At 33.0% G+C, this 21,456-nt stretch overlaps 1 protein-coding gene across 1 annotated transcript in view; it reads right to left on the reverse strand.

The window, feature by feature from the left end:
• Positions 1–21,456, reverse strand: part of LOC129232359 (charged multivesicular body protein 4c-like) — a 30,053-nt gene that overhangs the window by 7,461 nt on the left and 1,136 nt on the right. The window contains exons 2-4 of the mRNA XM_054866505.1: positions 19,903–20,077; positions 15,666–15,780; positions 4,175–4,295 (exon numbers count right to left, since the gene is read on the reverse strand). Coding sequence (XP_054722480.1) covers positions 4,175–4,295; positions 15,666–15,780; positions 19,903–20,077 — 411 coding nt within the window. The remainder of the gene's footprint in view (positions 1–4,174; positions 4,296–15,665; positions 15,781–19,902; positions 20,078–21,456) is intronic.

Consider the following 21,456-nt stretch of genomic DNA (forward strand, 5'->3'; position numbering starts at 1 on the left):
ACAAATGTGCCAAAATATTGCCCTTTATTGGATCACTAGCGGTATCCGCATAGCTTTGCCCATAGTAGAAAATTAAAAGGTCATTTGCTTCACCTGTATATTTACAAATACTGGATGATGAATTTCTCGCCAAGTTGCTATGTGCTTTTGCTCACCCATGTTATGGTAATTTACTTGCCTATGTTATAGTAATTTGTTAGTCCATGTTATGATAAGTTGCTTGGTAACACTTTCTTAAAATTGAAATAGAAAAACAAAATTGAATTTTCGAAAAATCGCTTTGAGATGCTCACCTCTATGCTACAAACAAATTTTGTGCCAAATGTTATGAAAATCGGTCAAACAGTCTAGGCACTATGTGCGTCACAGACATCCAGAGAGACAGACTTTCAGCTTTATTATTAGTAAAGATTAGCGCAACTTTGCTGTGGTGGCATTAATATGTCAGTACTGATTAATACAATGACTCTTCACATAATAAGTGTTGCTAAAGGGCTTTAAAATTCTTAATCACACACTTGAAACACAATTATATTCATAAATAAGATTTTCCCCATTGACAATTTAACTGATCAAGTATGATCATAATTCAAATCCTCGGTCGGCTTTAAAAAATAGTACATGTTAACTAGCGCATTAATCCTTTTCTTCCAATTTTTTAATACAATAATTTAGCTGCAAATATTTGCTTTGGGTACTTTTTCCTAGAGTTGGAAAAAGCAGTCTGAGTTTAAATTTTTTTTTAAACATAGCTCATTTAAAAAAAAAAGCAGAATCAACCAATTGATTTAGATGGTTAGAAAAGATTGAAATATTTACATTCTGAAATTTCTTTGAATTATAGCTATGGTTTTAACATTAGCAACAATCAGAATATGCTCTTTCTAAAAATATTTTTACTGTATTTTCATTTTCTTACGATGCAATGCAGAGTCTGAATGAAACAGTAATTTTGAATACAGTTCCAAGCTCAGCAGATTTTTTTCTTTTTTCAGAAAAAACATGTTGAATTTTGGATTTTTTAAGGTTATGAGAAAATTAATTTTTTCAAGACAAGATAATGACGCTGTATAGTAACGACAAAATCAAGTACATTCAAATTGGTTGCAAAGATTGACAGAAAATATTATAAAACTCTCTGGAAAAATATACATTACAAAAATAAATACAAAACTTGACAGAAAAAAAAAGAAAAGTTGAATAATTAACTTAACAGTTCGTTCGGAGTCTGCAAAGGTTAATGTTTACCGAAAATCTTTCTGGTATAAAACAAATTACTCTACAAAAATACACTCAAATATAGCTTTTATTAGAGACGTACCGAGTAGCCAAGTACCGAGTTACCGAGTACTCGGCCTTTCACTACTCGGCCGAGTTACCAAGTACCAATTATGTTTTAAGAAGAACCACCGACACACATGTGATGAATTTTGAACTTATTGGAATAGTAGTATAGACCTCCTTGTCCATGTAATAGTTTTTAAAACTAAATTCCTGCTGAAGTTTAATTACGCATTATATAAACAATTTTGTTTGTGTCAAAAATTTTACCAAAAAATTATTCTTAAAATTAAAAATAAATAAAAAAAGGTATGATTAATCAAGTTGGAATTAAAACAAATTACAGTAAAATCCCTCTAATGCGGACGCTACCAGGACAATTTTTTTTTGCCTGCAATAGAGAGGTGTCCGCAGGACAGGGGTTTAATAATGTTATTTGCATTGGAACTGGGGAATTAAAAATTGTCCGCATAAGAGGGGTGTCCGTTAGGAGGGGCTTCACTGTATACCAATCAATTATAGTTCTAGTTCGCCAAACATAAATATTTTTTAAAATCAGATACAACAATTGTGCAGGAGCACTGCAGAATGGTGTTTCTGCCCCCCCCTCCTCCCCGTTACAAGGAACATCTTTTTCAGTGCATAACATGTGAGCTAAAGAATGTAAAGACATTCAACAAAAAAATCCGACTTTTGTCGGAAGCCTTTAAATCCACGAGCTCTCATTTTGTGCATTGAAAAAGGAATTCTTTGTAACGCCAAAACACATGTCTGCAGTGTTCCTGCACTGTGCTTTTAACGTTGTTTTATTTCTTTTAATTTTTTAAGCAAAGGTATTTTTATATTATTTATAACTCATTTTTGTTTGTAGCAAAAATCAATTTTTTTAAATAAAAATTCCATATTTTCTATACTTACATTTTTTGCATAATTTTTAATAAACAAGTTTTATTAACTTTGGGGACATTAAAATAAAGATTTATTCCATTGAAGCATTACAAACTTCATTATTCTCAAAATTTAAATTTGACTTATAAATTTTAATTGTAAATGATTGCAGAATATAATGCTTGCTCTCTTTTTTTTAATATAAATTTTAGCATTTGTATTGGACAATATTCAATTTTTTGCAACTACTCGGTATTGGTTGAGTATCTGATCAGAATTTGGCCGAGTACAGAGTAGTTACCGAGTACTCGGTATGTCTCTAACTTTTATCAATATACAAATACTATAGTGGTTTGGCATAATTTGAGACTGCTGCAAAACTTATTCTGTATAGATTCTCTATTGTATTGTACCACAAAAGCTGCATAACATTACAAACAATTCACTAAACAGAAGCTCTCATATATGTACTTATAGTATCAAAAAGCAAACTTTACACGGTACAATAATTACATCAGCATCACAGGGAGAAAACTAATGTTGTACTGAATATAGCAAAATAAAATTATGACATTTCCTGAAATGAATGGTTGAAAAAGTTGACGACGGATTTGCTATACAAAAAGAAATATTGCTGAATGTCTCCAAGGGGTAGTTTGAGAAAAAGTGGCAAAAATATGAGAATGGATTTTACATAAATAAATACAAAGTTCATAAAGCTTTATTTAAAAATAAATGTGCACCACATTATTTTGCAGCTAATACTATTTATATTTCCCACTGCAAGAAAACACAGTTGAAAATACAGGTTTTGAAAATAAGATTCTAAATTAACCAATATTTTTAAATTAACGCAACAAAATATCCGTTTTACCAATATAATTGTTCAGACCTGTTGTAGTTGGTTAAAGGCCATAACTACGAACTAAATTTTCGGTCCCTTGAAGCTTATAGTAATGGAAGATAACTGTAATATCAAAATTTATCTCAAAAATTAGAGTAACGACACCAGTAACAGACAGATTTGGATTTAAATAATAAGAATTTTAGTCGGGTAAAACTGATGTTGCTGCGACCCATGTATATGGTGCAACCATCTAGTCAGTGTTATCAGAGTGAACTTTATGAGCCAATTGGTATTTACAGGGCAGTGGTGGAAGGTTATGAACAGCCACCACGAGGTCAGCTGGTGCTTCATTTTCATTTGAATTTATTAAGGCTTTAGTTCTAAAAATAAAGAACTTTTGCACATTTTGAAGATAAAAGGGGCATTCTGTCCATTACTCATCTTTTCCTTAAACTATCTGTTACTGGGTATCATCAGATTTTTTGGTGCATGTTACTGGGGGTCGGGCCTTTATTCGAAATTGAGCAAATAAAAATAGAATTATCTCATTCAGAGGATCCAGAAGCAGCCAAACGTTAGATGAGATGCAGCTGCACGAGAGAAAAAGTTTAAAAAGTCTAAATACCTTAAAAAGCTCCATAGGTGCCCATATGGGGGGCGGGGGCAAGTGGGGGCTCAAGCCCCCTCCCTAGAAATTAGAATTTCCTAGCTTTTAGTACTTTTTTTCTTTGCAAAAATGCAAAAACTTTTCTTTTCCAACCATTAATGAATAAGTTATTAAAAATGTCAAATTTTAATAACTCTAATCTGTACTGAAATCGGTTACCATGGGGAAAATGTCTAAGCCCCCCCCCTTTAAAATTTTGCATTTGGGCACCCTTGAAAGGCTCAGAAAATGGAGTTAATCTGAAAGCCATGTCTTAAGCATGTTTGTTACTGGTGCCGTTACCTTATTATATGCATCGGATATTAATTCTGAATTACTCTGCCGTGTTTTTCTCTTTTATTCTTACTTAATAAATGCTTATTGGAGAAAAAAAAATCACGCTAAATGAGAAAATACTAGACACGTAACTTCATGAGCAACAAATTGCCTGTAAAAAAAATTGTAATTAAGTCGAGCAACAGCCTTGTTGGAAAGATAAAAAGGGGACTTACAGGGTCGACCTGGCTCGGCAGAGGGGGGAGTGGGCAAATCGGCGGGAACAGGTTCCACTGCGATGAGTTGCTCATTCAATTCTTCCTGTTCCAACTCTTCGAGTTCTCTAGCAAGTTCATCCTGAAAAGCAAAAAAACATCAATTTGAGTGAACAATAGAAATACATAGCAAAAGAGTTTTTAGAGGACAAAAGGCATTTCAAACAATTGCTGAGCAAAAATAAGGTTTTTTTGGCCACTAGAGGGCGCCTGTGATGCAGGGAGTGTTATTGCTGCTGATTTGATAGGTGTTTTCTTACTATAATTTTTCATTATTACTGTCTAGTTTTAGGTTTTTTTACTTCACTTTATCATGTAATTTAGTTTTATTGTGTTTTGGGGGCTCATTTTTGCTGTTATTGTATTCTTGAAGTGTTTTTGCATTTTTTGGAGCTAAGCCTAACATGTGGTGATCTCCTGGTTTTTGATCTTGTGTGCTTTATTGGGTGTAGCAACTCTGTTTATTTACTGCTGTTTTTAGTATTTATTCTGTGTTTTTTTGCATTTTTATCTTTCTGTTTTGCCTTTTGGAACATATTCACTGAGTAGAAATGGGTGTTATATGCATTATGAAAGAGGTAAAGAGTGGGAAGGGGGACAGGTGGATCTCTTGTGATTTATGTCATATGTTCTGCCTGTATAAGGGGGAAAATGGGTCTGTTTTTGAGGAGGATTATATTTGCACTAAATGTGCTGAACTCTCAGACTTAAGACTTAAGATGCTAGTTTTGGAAGCCCAGTTAGCATTAGGGTGTAAGCCAGTTGTAGAGGGTATAAATGTTCCAGAGATTCAGGGGGAAGTTTCAAATGAGGAGTTAGATTGGGAAACTAAGGGTGTAATTTTGGGGGACTCTATGGTAAGGGAGGTGGGTAACACAGTTGGGAGAGTAAAGCGTAAGGTGGCTAGGTGTTGTTTACCAGGGGCTCGGGTAAAAGACGTTAATATGGTTGCTGAAAAGAAGGGAGTATTGAATAAGGAGGACATGGTTACTTTGTGGGTGGGAACAAATGATGTAGGCCACAGTAAAAATGAGGAGTTTTCTAGGGAATGGGAATCCCTGTTGGATAAAGCAACCAGCTTTTCGACGAATGTCCAAGTGGTTGGTTTGCTTCCCAGGTATGGAGTGCATAGGAGCTGGCTAAATCAACGTGCGAGGTGTATGAACTTGCTACTGAAGTCAATTTGCGAAAAGCGCAGTATCAGGTTCATTGATGTATGGAGTCATTGTAAACGGGATTGGATTGCTAGGGATGGCCTGCATCTGAGCTCTACAGGGGTCAAAATGGTTAGTGGATTAATTTTAAGGGCTTCGGAGTCAAAAAACTAAGTTGGAATGGGGGGCATGGTTCAAGCATCAGGTATCGAGAGAATGAAATTTTTTTGGGTATTGCTAGAAATGGAAATAAAATGACGAACAAGAGTAGTAATGTTAACAATTGTAATTTAGGAAATTTCAGGGCGTTAAATAAAAGCAACTTAGGCATGCTTAAAGTTTTCTATACCAATGCTCGCAGTATTAGGAACAAGATGGATGAATTGAAAAGCATAGTTATGGATGAGAAGTTGGATGTTATCGGAATTACAGAGACATGGGCTACCGAATCTGATGCAGAGTTATTACATATTGCTGGGTATAATTTGTTCAGACAGGATAGAGTAGGTAAAAGAGGTGGTGGGGTTTTATTTTATGTTAGAGACAATTTTATTTGCAATGAATTGGTCATAAATGATAAGCCTACTGATATTGATATGGTTTGGCTGGAGTTGATGAGCAGTAAGGGCAAAAAGCTACGGTTTGGAAACATTTATAGGCCACCTAATTCAAACCAGGGACAAGATGAACAGATGTACCGTATTATTAGTGACATGTCCAGTAAGGGATCCGTTATCATAATGGGGGATTTCAATTTTCCGGGTATTGATTGGAATAATTTTTATTCTGGTAATGGCAAAGAAGAGGAATTTTTAAAAGTAATTGGTGACTGTTTCTTAGATCAAGTTGTAACTCAGGGAACTCGAGAGGAGGCAATTTTGGATCTAGTTTTTTGTGACATAGGTAGTTTTGTTCAGGGGTTGAGTGTAGGGGAGCATATTGGAGATAGTGATCATAACAGCATTAGGTTCCGGGTTAAATTTGAAGTGTGCAAAGATGATAATTTTAGGTTTGTGCCCAATTTCAGAAACACCGATTTTGTTGCACTTAGGCAGAGCTTGAAAGAGGTTTTTTCGTCAGGGTTGGAAAATAGCGACGTAGATCAGCAATGGACGGAATTTAAGGATAAACTTGCTAAAACCGTTGGGGACTATGTTCCATTTAGGAGAAAAGGTGTTAGTACCAAAATTTGGCCCATGTGGTTCTCCAGGGAGACTAAAGAAGCTCTTAATTATAAGCAAGCCACTTTTCGTAAGTTTAAAGAAACTGGTCAGAGTGCAGAGAGACTCCAGTATAGTAAGGCAAGGCGAAATTTTAAGTATTTGGTACGGATTCAGAAAAGGGAATTGGAGCAAAGGCTGGCAGATGACATTGATGGGAATCCTAAGAGGTTTTTTGCTTACGCTAATTCTGGGAAAGCTCGAAACAGTCAAATTGGGCCTTTGGTTGATGAGTATGGAAATTTAATCCAAAACGATAGGGATATTGCAAATGTTCTAAATAACTTTTTTTCCAGTGTGTTTAACGATAACTGCATCTCAACAGTTGACACTAACAAGACACAAGCTATTATACAGCTTGAGGATTTTGTATTTTCCAGGGAGGAGGTTTTATTTCATTTGAAAAAGATTAAAGCAACTAAAGCTCCGGGACCAGATAATATTTATCCAAAAATTTTAGTTGAATGTGCAGAGGAATTAGTGGATGTTATTTTGATTATTTTCAATGCTTCTTATAACTCGGGGACGGTGCCAGAGGACTGGAAGCTGGCTAACATAACGCCACTCTTCAAGAAGGGGTCTAAAGGTATTGCTGGGAATTATAGACCTGTAAGTTTGACTTCGGTGATTTGTAAGATTTTTGAAACTTTGATCAAAATTAAGATCATGATGTTCTTAGAGACTAATAGTCTGTTGACTAGTTTGCAGTATGGTTTCAGGAAAGGTAAATCCTGTACTACTAATCTATTGCATTTCTACGACAAGGTTACCTCAGCTTTAGATAACAAAAAATGTGTGGATGTTGTTTATATTGATTTTCAAAAAGCTTTTGACAAGGTACCGCATGTTGCTCTTCTCAGCAAGTTAGCTGACATTGGAATAGGAGGAAAAACTTTACTTTGGGTAAGAAATTGGCTTACTGGTAGGAAGCAAAGAGTAGTTGTGAGAGGAAATCATTCTAATTGGAGTGATGTTTTAAGTGGGGTTCCTCAGGGATCAGTTTTAGGGCCTCTTTTGTTTATTATATTTATGAATGACATCAATGAAAATATTTCTGGAAGCATGAATTGTTTTGCTGACGATGTAAAAGTTATGGGGATTGTCGAAAATGAAGAACAAGTAAAACAGCTGCAAGAGGATTTAGATCATATTACTAAGTGGGCAGATAAATGGGGTATGGCAGTTAATGTAGGGAAATGTCAAGTGCTACACTTAGGTCATGGAAATAAGCGTATGAGATATCGTTTACAGGGTTCAGTCATAAATCAGGCAGAAAATGTTATGGATCTGGGTGTCTTTATAAATCAGGACTTCAAGTTTAGTCAACAGTGCAGTATTGCTAGTAACAAAGCCAACAATATGCTTGGGTTCATCAATAGGTCTATTTCAAACAAATCTAAGAAAGTTCTTCTGCCTTTATATAGGAGTTTAGTAAGACCTCATTTGGAGTATGCTGTTCAGTTTTGGTCGCCTTATCTGAAGAAAGATATTTTTGTATTGGAAAGGGTTCAAAGAAGGGTAACTAAATTAGTAAGGGGACTCTCAGATTTAGATTATGATACTAGACTTAATAGGCTTAACATGTATAGCCTGGAGCAAAGGAGAGTCAGAGGGGACATGATTCAGTTATTTAAATTTATCAAAATGAAAGATGTAAATGGGTTAAATTTTTGCGGGGAAAGGGGTCATTGTTTTAAGCTATTTAAATCTCAGGCTAACTTGGAAATCAGGAAAAACTACTACTTTAGCAGGGTCTCGTGGGCACTTGGAATAGCTTACCGGAAGAGGCGGTAATGAGCAAGGGAGTGGATAGCTTTAAGAGGGCCATTGATCTTCATTGGGGACCATAGACTAATAATAAGAGTAGACCGAGCTATGGCAACCCTTTTGCTGCTCATAAACCAAACCATGTGACTGGTGGATATCCTAGCAACAGCGTGCGTTAATCATAGCAGACGATCAACGCCAACGCGAAGTAAAATAAATAGAATTTATGGAACACGGAAGAATGATCTTTTATTGAGTCCGATTTGTAAATTTGTTATTCTAAGTTGTAAATATTTTGTTAATATAGTGAGTTTTTCGTTTAGATAGTATTGTACATTTTCTTTAGTCAATTTCAATAACTCTCTTAGCAATAAAAGATGCAAGCGACCAAGAAGAATCAGCAAACGGTAAGATTTTTACCTACAGTTTCAATTAAAGATACCGATTAGTACATTTTTGCGTTAACGCGAAGCGTTTACGCCATTTCGTTCACGCCAACGCTGACAGCTCCAAATGAAATAAAAGTTACCGAAAACTGATCAAAAACTTACTAATTTCAAAATAATGCATAATTAAAAGAAAAACAGTTCAATTTCAGCACCTGGAATTTTTTTTTAATGAAAACACATTGTCTTAAAATACATGTCGAGTGCCAAACTATAGATAATGCTGCCATCTAGCAACCATGCTGCCAAAGTCTTCGCCAAGCCCTTCCACTAGTCACATGATACATCTATGAACCAATTTTCTTCATCAGCAAGAATGAGAAAGCTCGGTCTACTCTTATTATTAGTCTATGTTGGGGACTAATTAACTCGCGAGAACTCGCGCCGTTATTCGTCACACAAGTACTCGCGCGGGGTCGAAAACGACCCCAGTATTTCTTTTTTTTCTTCCTTTTAATTTTTGCACGAATTCTTTATTTTATTTTATTTGTTTATGTTTCTCCACCAACAGAGACTTCTACAATAATTATTTTTTTTATTTGAAATGCATAAAGAAAGATTTTTATGAATCCGTGCGTTTATAGCAGCAACATTCAGAATGCAAAAAAATACTACCATGGGCCATCGATTTGTTATCCTTTCCGTGCTGTAGAATGCCGCCATTTGATCAACAACATCCACTGCTTCGTCATATTATAAAATGTAATTATCTTTGGTTTATTTTTCACAGCTGTATCCTCATCAATAGTGTCATCGTTATGCATCGCTGACAATAGTAAAACACATTTTCCTTTCTTTGGAACATATGAGAGGATTGTGCAATCTTTTTGGAATCCAAATAATGAAGAACGCATTTCACGTTTCTTCTTATTTACGAATTCAACAGGGATTTCTTTTTTTTTTTTTTTTTGCAATGTTCCTACTATTGTAAGATTTTTAGAAATCAAATCTTTGGCCCAAAGGATAACTAGTGTACCAGTTATCTGTGGTAACGTTTCTACCTGTATTGTACAGTGGCTCTACAAGTCTTTTTACAACGTCAATCGGCTTGTTCGATTTGTTGCTATTTTTACCACAGTAGATTTCCATAGATGAAGTATAAAAAGTTCTTGCATCGACTATTGCAAATATTTTTATTCCATATTTCGCGGGCTTGTTTGGCATATACTGTCTAAAGGCACAGCGACCCCGAAACGGTTCCAGTTTTTCGTCAATGGTCACATATTCCCCTAAAGTATAATTTTCTTTGCAGTTTGCATCGAAAGCTTCAAATATTTCATTTATTGCAGCCAGTTTATTGTTTTGTTTCTTTGAATCTGTGGTATGTACATCATCAAAGCGTAAACATCTCATCAAAAAAAAGAAAAAGGTTGTATGACATTACACAACGAAATATTTCGATTCCTGTTCCGTCAGTAGCCCATAAGTCCCTTACATTTAGATGAGAAGACTTGTGAAGCCCTCCTAAATATAATAGGCCAAATAAAACCTTAATTTCCACCGAATATGTGCATTTTGCATCCCTGAGTCTTGAGTAATTTTTTGAAATGTCATGTATAAAAATATTCGTGCATTCTACTATTTGATTAATCATTTTATCATTGATAAAAACGCTCCAGCTCTCAAAGACATCACTGACATTTTTGGAGTTTCCTTTTGGCCCAGGAAGATGCATAATTGTATTTCGAGCTGGAGCACGGAAATTAGCTCGAAATTTTGTTTTTTGCCAAATAGTTTTTGCATCTCTTCCAACAAAGGTGTCATCTCTATCGGGATCGGCAGAACTTTCAATTCCTGAAAATTCGCACTCACTGTCGTGGTCACCGAAGTTTTCTTGATCACTAAAACATTCATCGTCTGGAATGACCTCTTCATCACTTTCCACATCGGCTAATAATTTGCGGAGACGCTCCATCTCTTGCTCATATGGAGTCAGCATGCTTTCTTTGTAATAATTATTACAAACACAATTGAAAAATATGGATTAGAAAGGACAAATCTAAATTATCATTGTCAACCGCACGCGTGTGCACTCAAAATCATGACTAAAAGAAGGATTGCTGAAAACTACTTCCGTTTCCCAACCTTTTTTCTAAATTCATTGAATGCATTGCATTGGAAATAATTCCAAACACCTCTTCCGTTTCGAGAATTTTACTGACGTCAGTACTCGCGCGGGGTCGAAAAAGACCCCACTCTCAAAACCCCCCTTGTTTACAAGAACTGAAAGGAGGTAAGAAAATTCCAAGCACACCCACACATCAATCAAGGACACAATCCCAGCTACTCATAAAATGATTTCTTTAGCTGTCCATGAAATTCCAAGAAATGGAAACAAAAAATGGCTGGGGTCGTTTACGACCCCGTGCGAGCTCTCGCGAGTTAATTGACCAGGACCAGTCTAGCTGGGCCCAGAGCCTGTTGCTGGTCGTCACATTTGTATTTGTATTGTATTTGTATAAGTGATTCAAGCAAGAAAAGAACAAGGGGAGAGTGAAAGAGAACGTTATCTTTAAGAATTTAGATCTTTTATCTGATTGAGCATTATTTTTGCAAATTAAATATTGCTTTTGACAAAAGACTAGTATTGTAACATTCTGTTGGTGGTAGTAAAAGTGACATGAAAGGCAAAATGTGATCATTTAAAAATGATATGCTTGACTGATTCAAATCTTAGACAAATTTATGAAGGTTCTAGGAGTACGCCTCAAACTTTGGAGAATTTAGGAATATTTAGAAGTTTTGAATCCATGACTTTTGTGTGCATCTCCCTCGACTCAAAGGAATGCAATAATTTTAGAAAAAAACCTACATTTTCCACAAGAAATGTAGTCCGAGCTTATGCTACAACAAAAAATCAATCATTGCAACATGTGATTTTCATGTTCAATTTACAGCTTAACTATCCTTACCTAATTTTGTAGACAAATATGTTCTAAGACTAATCTAAGACTCTTTAGACAAAATGCCAATTTAAAATAGAAAATGTGTGTGCAACGTTTATGAAATACAATGAAAAATCCATCATTGCAACATGTGATTTTCATGTTCAATTAACATCCTTACCTAACTTTTTAGACAAATATGTTATAAGACAAATCTAAGACTTTTTAGACAATTATGCCAATTTAAAGTAGAAAATGTGTGTGTTGTTTATGAAATATAAAAGCATTTTAATTTAATATCCTAAATTTAACTACTTTAAAAGTATTATGAATTCTAAATAAATTTTAAAAAATTAAAATATCACAAAGGCAAATAACGTAAATGGCTAATTTGGTTTATGTTTATCTGAAATTCTGTGCATATAAATGTATAATTAGTTCCTTTCCCTGATATCAATACATAATTTGATAACTGATAATCATGTTAACACGTTATGAATAAAGAACATTGGAGAACATTTCTGCACCGTGATTTACCATTATTATACTTTGATTACAATGATTAATTTAATGTCATTGCTTTCAAATAATATTTAATATTACACATGGTGTAAAACTTCAAAATCAGAAACGCTGTAAAACTTAATATACATACTCCTTTATATATTTTATAATTAAATCTCCTTTTTAACTACCTGTGAAATGATAATATTTTTTCATCTGGATAATTTTTTAAAAATCAACAGTTTTTAAAAATATTTATAAACACTTCATTTTTTAAGTTATTTTCTGGTACTGTATTCAAATGAGCTTCTTATAGTAAGGTTTGATATCTCATAGGAGATAACCAGTACAAATGGTAGGTGAACTTCTCCTCTGTCTTGGTGCAAGAGATGGTAACTAATAGCCCAGCTTAGTGCAGTTATACAGCATGATTTAGGAAAAGCCTAACTAGGATCTGAACTTTAAACGAGGGTTTGCCGGATTGGACCCAATGTTTTTTTTTTTTTTTTTGAAAAAACCCATTTAAAAAAAACCATTATTTAGCCTTTTTTTGGGGGTTTTTTTTTTTTAATTTTCTGAGAAGTTTTTAAAAAAAATAATTTAAATACTTTCACAATTTAAACTTTTTTTTATTTGTTCTTCACCACAGACGATGGACATAAAAAATGAATTTTAAACTTTAATAGTATTTCTTATCTCTTAACGGCATTAAAAAAATACTTCACAGATTTTTAATAAATATATTTAACTTTTTTTCTTTAACTGGTCAATAAATAACTCGAACTATTTTAACTATGTCCTGTCACGTCTGATTTTCTCAATAATTGTCGATTGTACAGAGGAAACTACTCTAGCTGAAAGGCTTTCATGTGAATTATTTTCGCACACCAACACGTCACAAATCTCAAATAAACAAAGTTTTTAGAAACTAACAGGTTTTACAAATGGTCGGACAGAAAACAGAATAGGATGTACAGTATTTTCATTATCTTACAAAAAAAGTTTAATATTTCTTACTCTGTACACAGAAATAAAAAAACAGGCAACATAAAATTCAAAGAAATGTCTTGATTAAACAGGAATTCAGTAAAAAGAGATTTAAACTACTTGAGGTTCTACAGTAGTTTTGCATAACAAAATAAAATACAGGAAAGTAAAATGCAAAAAAAAAAGTCTTGATTAAAAACAAACAATAGACTTTATCACTCGAGAAGTAACTTTGCCTTAACTGTTGGTAATCATGGAAACTAAAAAATCTGAAACTTCAGTATTCTTGGGTTTGGTTGTCTTTTATACTTTTCTACAGAAAACGGTGAATTTTCCGGCTTTTTTTTACCCCAAGGCAATTTTTGTGCTTTGTCCATATACTAACGCTACAATACACTACAAGTACCCCACATTTTACTTAAAAAAAGACAAAAAACCCACATTTCTTTAAAAAAAAACAGCTTTAGTTGGATTTTTTTGGGGGGGTTTTATTTTAAAAAACCCTGGGTCCATGGGCTTTTTTAGAAAAACCCGGGTTTTTGCCAACCCTGCTTTAAACGCATTTTATAAGAAACTTTAAAAAGTCCACTTACATCCCTTTGCTTATGATTGCCTCAGATAACATAAGAGATTTTAAAAATTTAATTTAATATTTAAGTGCTTTCTCTTACATCAAAATTACTTTGAGTATGATAATATTAGTTGTACTATAGTACAGAAGAGTCGAAAATCTGAGGTAATTGGGACTTGCCCCACCTCAGATTACTGAAAACTCAGATTATCCGCAATATTTTTTTGGAGTACACAAGGACATGCACTGTTTACTTCCTTACGCTATGAAAAGGAAATATTGTCTCCTCTAAAAATTTATCACTGAAATATCAACATAAATTTATGTTTTAATTAACCCTAAACAAGTTTTGATTAGTTTTTTTCTTGATGTCTCCATGTACTTGTGTACAAACTTGCAGGCAACCCAAAAACTGTTCTTTGATCATCCTCGAATAAGTTTTGACGTGACTTTTGCAGTTATGTGTGAGCGTACGCATGTACCTCACACAATACAAGAAGGTTAGTCATAGAAGGATAAAATTTCATATATACGCTTCGTACAGCGTCAAGTTTTGCACTTTCCTTTTAAATTACAATCTGATATTCCGAAAGAGCTGTCTGTTCGTCCTTTGGGGCAAAACAATGTTTTAATTTCAAGTTATTTTTTTGTATCAACCTACTTCCTACTTTCTCCAAGGCATTTCTTAATCCATCTCTAACAGTCAAAAAAATATTTCATGTCACTTGGCAAGTGTTATTGACATAAACCTTTCCATTTCTTTTCATTACCTTATCATATATTGCTAGGGAAGTTCTACATAACAAAATATTTAAATTTTCAGATTAAAACATTTTTTGTCTATAAAATGTATATCTTAAAAGTATCAACAAAGCACCTCAGATCAAGTGGAACCTCGGACTTTTGAGACTTGGATTTTCGAAACTCTACTGTAATATACTACAACTTTCACTTATAGTCCAAAAAAATATGCATTTGTTGAATATCTAACTACAATGTAGTGTCGTTTATATGTTTCTCTTTAATTATACCTTATTGAAATTCGTCCCTGCAGAGTCTAATACATATTAACGTACACCTATTATAAGTTTTTTACTTCCTTTTACAAAAAAGGAAGTATTGTATTCGTGAAAAAATTTTCACTCAAAAATAGACCTTAATTTCCATTTTGCTCAAACCCCGAATGAATGTTAAGTTTTTTTTTTCAACTCGACTACACGTGGATATGTGCCTAGGAACGTACAGACACCCGAAATATCCATTTTGACGATTCCCGAGTTAGTTACAACGAGTTTTCTCGTGACGTCTGTCTGTATGTATGTGCTTATGTATGTCGCATAACTCAAGAACGGTATGTCCTAGAAAGTTGAAATTTGGTACGTAGGCTCCTAGTGGGGTCTAGTTGTGCAACTCCCCTTTTGGTTGCATTCGGGTGCTTCTAAAGGGGTCTTTTGCCCCTTTTTGGGGAGAAATCATTTTTAATTTCGATGTAAACTCAAGTGGTGTTACAATTTGGCGGACACTTGGCAATATATTGCCAGTCTTTTGGTCGCCAAGTTTTTGTCGCCAACTTGGCGAAATTTTTTTTAAAATCTATTTTCAATTTGGCTACTGTTGGTGAGATTTAGAGAGTAAACTATTGAATCACATTAAAATTTCCAATAACGGGAAAATGACATTAAATTGGAGTAAAAAGGAAGTCATGTGAGGCCAGTCAGTTTGTCTGCCAAAAAGGCAGCATACCTAATACCAATTGAATATTCCGTGCATCTAATTATTAGCTGTATTAAGACAGCAAGAGTAATTGAATTGATTTATTTCAGAAAGGACTTGAGTCCTACGGGAATCCATTGGACTTACGCCCTTTCTGAAACAATCGACTCAATAAAGCAACAAAACGTTTTGTGTATTTTCTTACCTCATCAAACTCATTATTAAAGCCAACAGGGTTAGAAATAGCGTCAGAAATTTCATTGGCGATTTCTTGCTGTTCTTGTACTTCATCCATTAAATCATGTACTTGATCTACATCCCTAGAAGTAAAAAACAAAAACAATCAATTTCTTCTCTTTTAAAACGCTAAAAACTATAGATACCCACAAAACTTAAAAAATTGAGCAAAACATTTCTAATGCTAATTGGTAGATATTAAAGTCTACTCAAAAGGTAATTGATATAGAAACCTTGGAGAAGGAATCATTAAATTGAGGGAGCAGGCAAATGTTTGCAATGATTCTCCTTTCCCTTTTGAGGTAACGAAAGAACTTTCAGAACAAGAGATCAAAAGCATACAATTTCACAAAATTTTGAAATGTTAACACCTGTCACATGCTTAAAAATCGATAGAATATTTTAGATTAATTTTTAATTATTTCATGATAACATTATAGCAACTAATGCTCTAGTTCAATTCAAATTTATGGCAAATATATATGAGGTATTGAGAAGCAAAAGGATGTAACTGGCAAAATCAAAAATGTGGAGATAACCAGTACACATGGTAGGTGAACCTCTCCTCTGTCTTGGGGCAAGAGATGGTACTAGTAGCCCTGGTAGTTGCTGCTGTACAGCATGTTTTAGAAGAAAAAAAATCAATGAAAGCCCACGTAGGACGTAACTTTTATACGTGTTTTACTCAAAACTTGAATGAGTCCACTTACACATCCCTTTGTTTCTCACTGCCTCATATATATATATATATATATATATATATGGGCAGTTCTCAAAAGGTGGGAACAAAAAACTTAACTTTGAGCAATTTCAAAAATTTTCGAATTTGATATCAATTTTGCTTTTATTCTATAGTATGCATAACTAGAACACAATATATGAACATGAAAAGACAGCAGGTATTTGTAAAAATTGTTAATTAGCAAATTAAATTAACAGTCTGTAGGTAACAGATTTTGGACATTGTTGTCCTGTAGGTAACGGATTTTGGACATCATCATAATATAAGTTACCATTTTTGACTCTTGTTTTTAAGACTTTTGGAGCCATTTAAACCTTTCGCACTCTGCACTTCTTTGGACACGACCACAACAACAACACTATTTTTGACAACTGTTAATCTGATTTTTAACTTTTCCAATGAAAATTTCATTTACTACTTTTTGAATTTTGCAATTTAATGATAAAGAGGATATTAATGAAGTACTTGAATGGCTATACATACTGCTCTTTACATATAATAAAGTTTTGGAATGATTTTGAAGAAGTTGATGAAAGGTAGAAAAAAGCTTCATGGAAATAATTATACAAACTTGCAGTTTGATTTATTGGGACAAATAAGGAATACAAATAGAAACAAATAAATACGACATATATATTTTTAAAGGAAAAATAAACAAAATATGCTTTAAGAAAGAATGTAAAAAGTGACATCAATTTTAATAATGAATATTTTTTCTAATGTCATAAGAATTAAAACGATGTCTAAAAAAAATTATTGAAAAAAGAAATTCGTATTTCTATTTGGAGATCGTTAAATTATGTTTCCAAAAGAAAGAAGAGAAAAAAAATTCTTAAATAATAAAAGCGGCGGGAAAAAAAAAATTGCTAGTGCAGGTGATAAAGTCGCCAAAACCGGTGCAGCTGAAGATTAACTACATTTGTCAAACTGGAATCCCCCCTGGTAAACTTTAGCTCATCGTATACTGTGTTGTCGCCAACGGAGGTTTGTTTGGCGATTTTAGCGCAAAATGGCTTTCGTTCGATCATAACCAGCCATGTTTCTACTGTAATTTATGTCTTGTTCAATGTGTAACGTATTAATTATGCAAAATACCAATGGATTAAAGAAGATAACATCATAATAATCTTTTTTATTGATGTTAGAAGACAGTGGATTATAAAAAAAGTATAAATAAACGGACAGAATTATCGGCGTCAAGATCGTAATGCCATTTGGACATCTCACATGTATGTTTAAGAAAAATTATTTTTCTTCTTAGATACTGCATAAAAGCTTATGAAAACACCTTTAAACAATTAAAAACTGATTCTGAGGATCGATAAATACCTTTAAAACGAAAACATCATATACTTAGTTCTCAAATAATAGCATTGTAAAGATCGTAACTTTTGGACATGCATCAAATTGCAAACTCACTTTTTGCTAAAATCGTTTACAAAGTAAATAATCTGTCTTTACTTTTGTTATTTGTGTAAAATATTAACAAAAAATTATTCAGTGTAAGATTCATGCCTTTAATTTTTTTTTGAAACATATGGAAATAATTAAAAAAAAAATTTTTTTAATGGTACATTTGCCCAGTTAACGTTTTGATATGTCCAAAATTGTGCCATTTAGCAAAGAAAATATTTTTTAAGGGTATTTAAAGAGCTTTTTTTTTTCAGAATTTATGTCAATTCTTGTCTCTATACAGCATTATAATTTACCTCAAAAATTTTAGAGTTAATTAAAATGAAAGTTATTTGGTGTTGAAGCTTCAAAGTTGAAGTCTGTGTTTGCTCCCACCTTTTGAGAACTGCCCATATGCAAATTACAAGTTATATTTATTAGTAGTAAATAATTTAAAAAAAAATTTAATGGTACATTTGCTCAGTTAATGTTTTGGTATGTCCAAAATTGTGCCTTTTAGCAAAGAAAATATTTTTCTAAGGGCATTTGAAGAGCATTTTTTCCATAATTTATGTCAATTCTTGTCTCTATACAGTATTATAATTTAACTCAAAAATTTTTGAGATAATAAAAATGAAAGTTATTTGGTGTTGAAGCTTCAAAGTTGAGGTCTGTGTTTGCTCCCACCTTTTGAGAACTGCCCAAAATAACTAATGAAGTAGAAGTGAACACTAGTGGCTCTCCTAGTTGTTAAACCCGGCCATTGGCAACTGGGCCGTCGTTAAATTTGTGGAAGAAGTCTATTCACAAATTCATACATTTCATCACTGAAATCTCAGCTGAAGGTGAACATACTGAGAAGTTCGGTACACAATAATCTGCCAGATTACCCTAAGTGCTCCCCAAGAGAGAAGACATTGATGTTGTGCAAGCCATCACAAGTTGTGAAAATACTACCTCAACCAGGGCCCAATATAGGCTGATTTTGCTACCGTTTTTCGGTACCTTCACAAAAATCTTGTTTTGGAATAGGTACTTTCACAAAAATCAAGTAATAAAATCAGGTAGCTTCACAAAAACATCGAAAATTTCACAAAAATTCGCATTTTAAAATATAAAATTTGTTTCTCTGTTTAAAACAAAATTTACTTATAACATAAAATTCTAAGCAGGTTTATATGAACAATCGCTTAAATAGCAACCTTTTTGTGGTATTTTAACTAATTTTTAGCTGTTTCTCGCCAAAGTGTATTTATGCAATATTATCGCAATCTTTCAACATCTGTTTTGGGAAACCAATTTTCTCATAACTTCCTATATTTTACACAGTACATAGGCTATTAAGCTGCAATTACGATGGTATTTTTGGTACTTCTTAGGTTTTTAGCTCCCCCCCCTCCCCAAAAAACAAAACCTGTCATAAAAATAATACTAGATGACATTTATACTTTTGGAACTAAAATTTCACTTGTTCTACTTCTCTTTTACAAAAATTAGGATGCCTCTAAAAGTTCACAAAAACAATGCTGATAGAAAAAAACTTTAACAAAAATAGAATGATGCAATACTTTCACAAAAATAGATAGCGAGAAAAATATCCTGGATTGGCCCCTGTCAACCAAACCGCAAGTCTTTGCCAATATACCTTTTGTACAAAAATTTGGTTCAGTAAACATTTTTTGTGGTTGTTTTGGATTAAAGTTTTTATCCTCAAATGCAATTTAACTTTTTTTTTCTCCATTAGTTATAGTATAGTTCAACCTTAAACAGCATACACCCATTTTACCCCAAAGCAAGGGGTAAAATGGATATACATAGGGATAAAATGGATATACATAGGAGTAAAATAGGTATAACCCTTTAAACTAAATTTAAAGCAAAAAGTCAACACAACCTATGTCCAAATTCGACCTAAGATACACAATGTATAGTATATTGAACAAAAATAAGATTATATTTCATGATAATTTCGGCTATGGGTCACTGAATTTGAAAAAGCTGTCTTTTATACCCATTTTCGTGTGACCCTATTAAGTTATGATAAAAGTAAACAAAAAAAAAAAAAGCTTACATTTCATGAGCATTTTTCAATGCTTTAGCAGCATATCCCATTATTTTTAAAACTTCTGTATTTGTATTGGCATTTTCTAAGGCTTCACGTTGATATTCTATAGTTGTTAGCGTGCCATCAATCTGCTGCAACTGTTTTTCATATCTCTTTTTCCTCTTCAATGCTTGGAGGGCAACTAAAATATATGAAAAACATTGAAAATTGAAGAAGCTACACACATAGAAAATATTATCATTACGATATTATAAAGAGATCATTTGTACATACTTCGTTTGTTTTGCCCAAAGAAGTAAAAACAGATTATGAAACCAACAAAACATATACACCCAAACCTCTTTTTGTGCGGTGGATAGGGACCGAATAAAAAAAGGTTGTTCATTTTATAAATAACTTCGTCTGTTTTATAAATGCTATCGTCAATCGAGTCCCAAGCACAAAAAAAAAAGACCCCACAAAAAGATGCTTGGGTGTACTTACTTCAAATGATCTGATGGCGACGTTTCCTTCAGTCAAAAGTACTCCTTTTTTACAGAAATTGGTAGAATAAGCAATAAAATAAAATAAAATAAAAGGACACAGAAAATACTTTTATTTTTCCAACATTTAATTTTTAATTATTTATTTTTAATGTTTTAATTTTTGAACCAAAATGTTTCATCAAAGATGAACGACACACTTGTGATGATCATAAGTGTGTCATTCAACAATCGATGAAATAAACGCAATAGATACGCAATAGAAATAAAACATGATTAAAACTTATTTTTGTATTCTTATGGCAGGGTTGGCCGGATTGGACCCAATGGGTTTTTTTGAAAAAACCCATTTAAAAAAACCCCATTATTTAGCCCACTTTTGGGTTTTTTAAAATTTTCTGAGAACTTTTTTTTAAAAAATAATTAATTTAATTTTTTTACAATTTAAACTTCTTTTTTATTTCTTCTTCACAATAGGCAATGGACATAAAAAATGAATTTTGAACTTTAATAGTTTTTCTTAACTCTTAAGGGCATTAAAAAATGCTTCAAAGATTTTAAATAAATATATTCAACTTTTTCCTTCAACTGGTCAATAAGGAACTCAAATTATCTTGACTAAGTCCTGTCACGTCAGATTTTCTCGGTATTTGCAGATTGTACAAAGGTTACTACTTTAGCTAAAAGGCTCTCATGTGAGTTATTTTCTGCAAACCAACACGTCACAAAACTCGAATAAACAAGGTATATTTTTTAGAAATTAACAGGTTTTACAAATGGTCGGACAGAAAACGGAATATTATGTACAGTATTTTCATCATCTTACGAAAAAGTTTAATATTTCTTACTCTGTACACAGAAATAGAAAAACAGGCAACATAAAATTCAAAGAAATGTCTTAATTTAGCTGGAATTCAGTAAAAAGGGATTTAAACTACTTGAGGTTCTACAGTAGTTTTGCATATAACAAAATGAAGTACAATAAAGTAAAATACAAAAAAAAATGTCGCAATAAAAAACGAATAAATAAACAATAGATTTTATCACTGAAGAAGTAACTTTGCCTTAACTGTTGGTA

Source organism: Uloborus diversus, unplaced genomic scaffold (genome assembly GCF_026930045.1).
Source record: "Uloborus diversus isolate 005 unplaced genomic scaffold, Udiv.v.3.1 scaffold_12, whole genome shotgun sequence".
In the NCBI taxonomy this organism is placed as follows: domain Eukaryota; kingdom Metazoa; phylum Arthropoda; class Arachnida; order Araneae; family Uloboridae; genus Uloborus; species Uloborus diversus.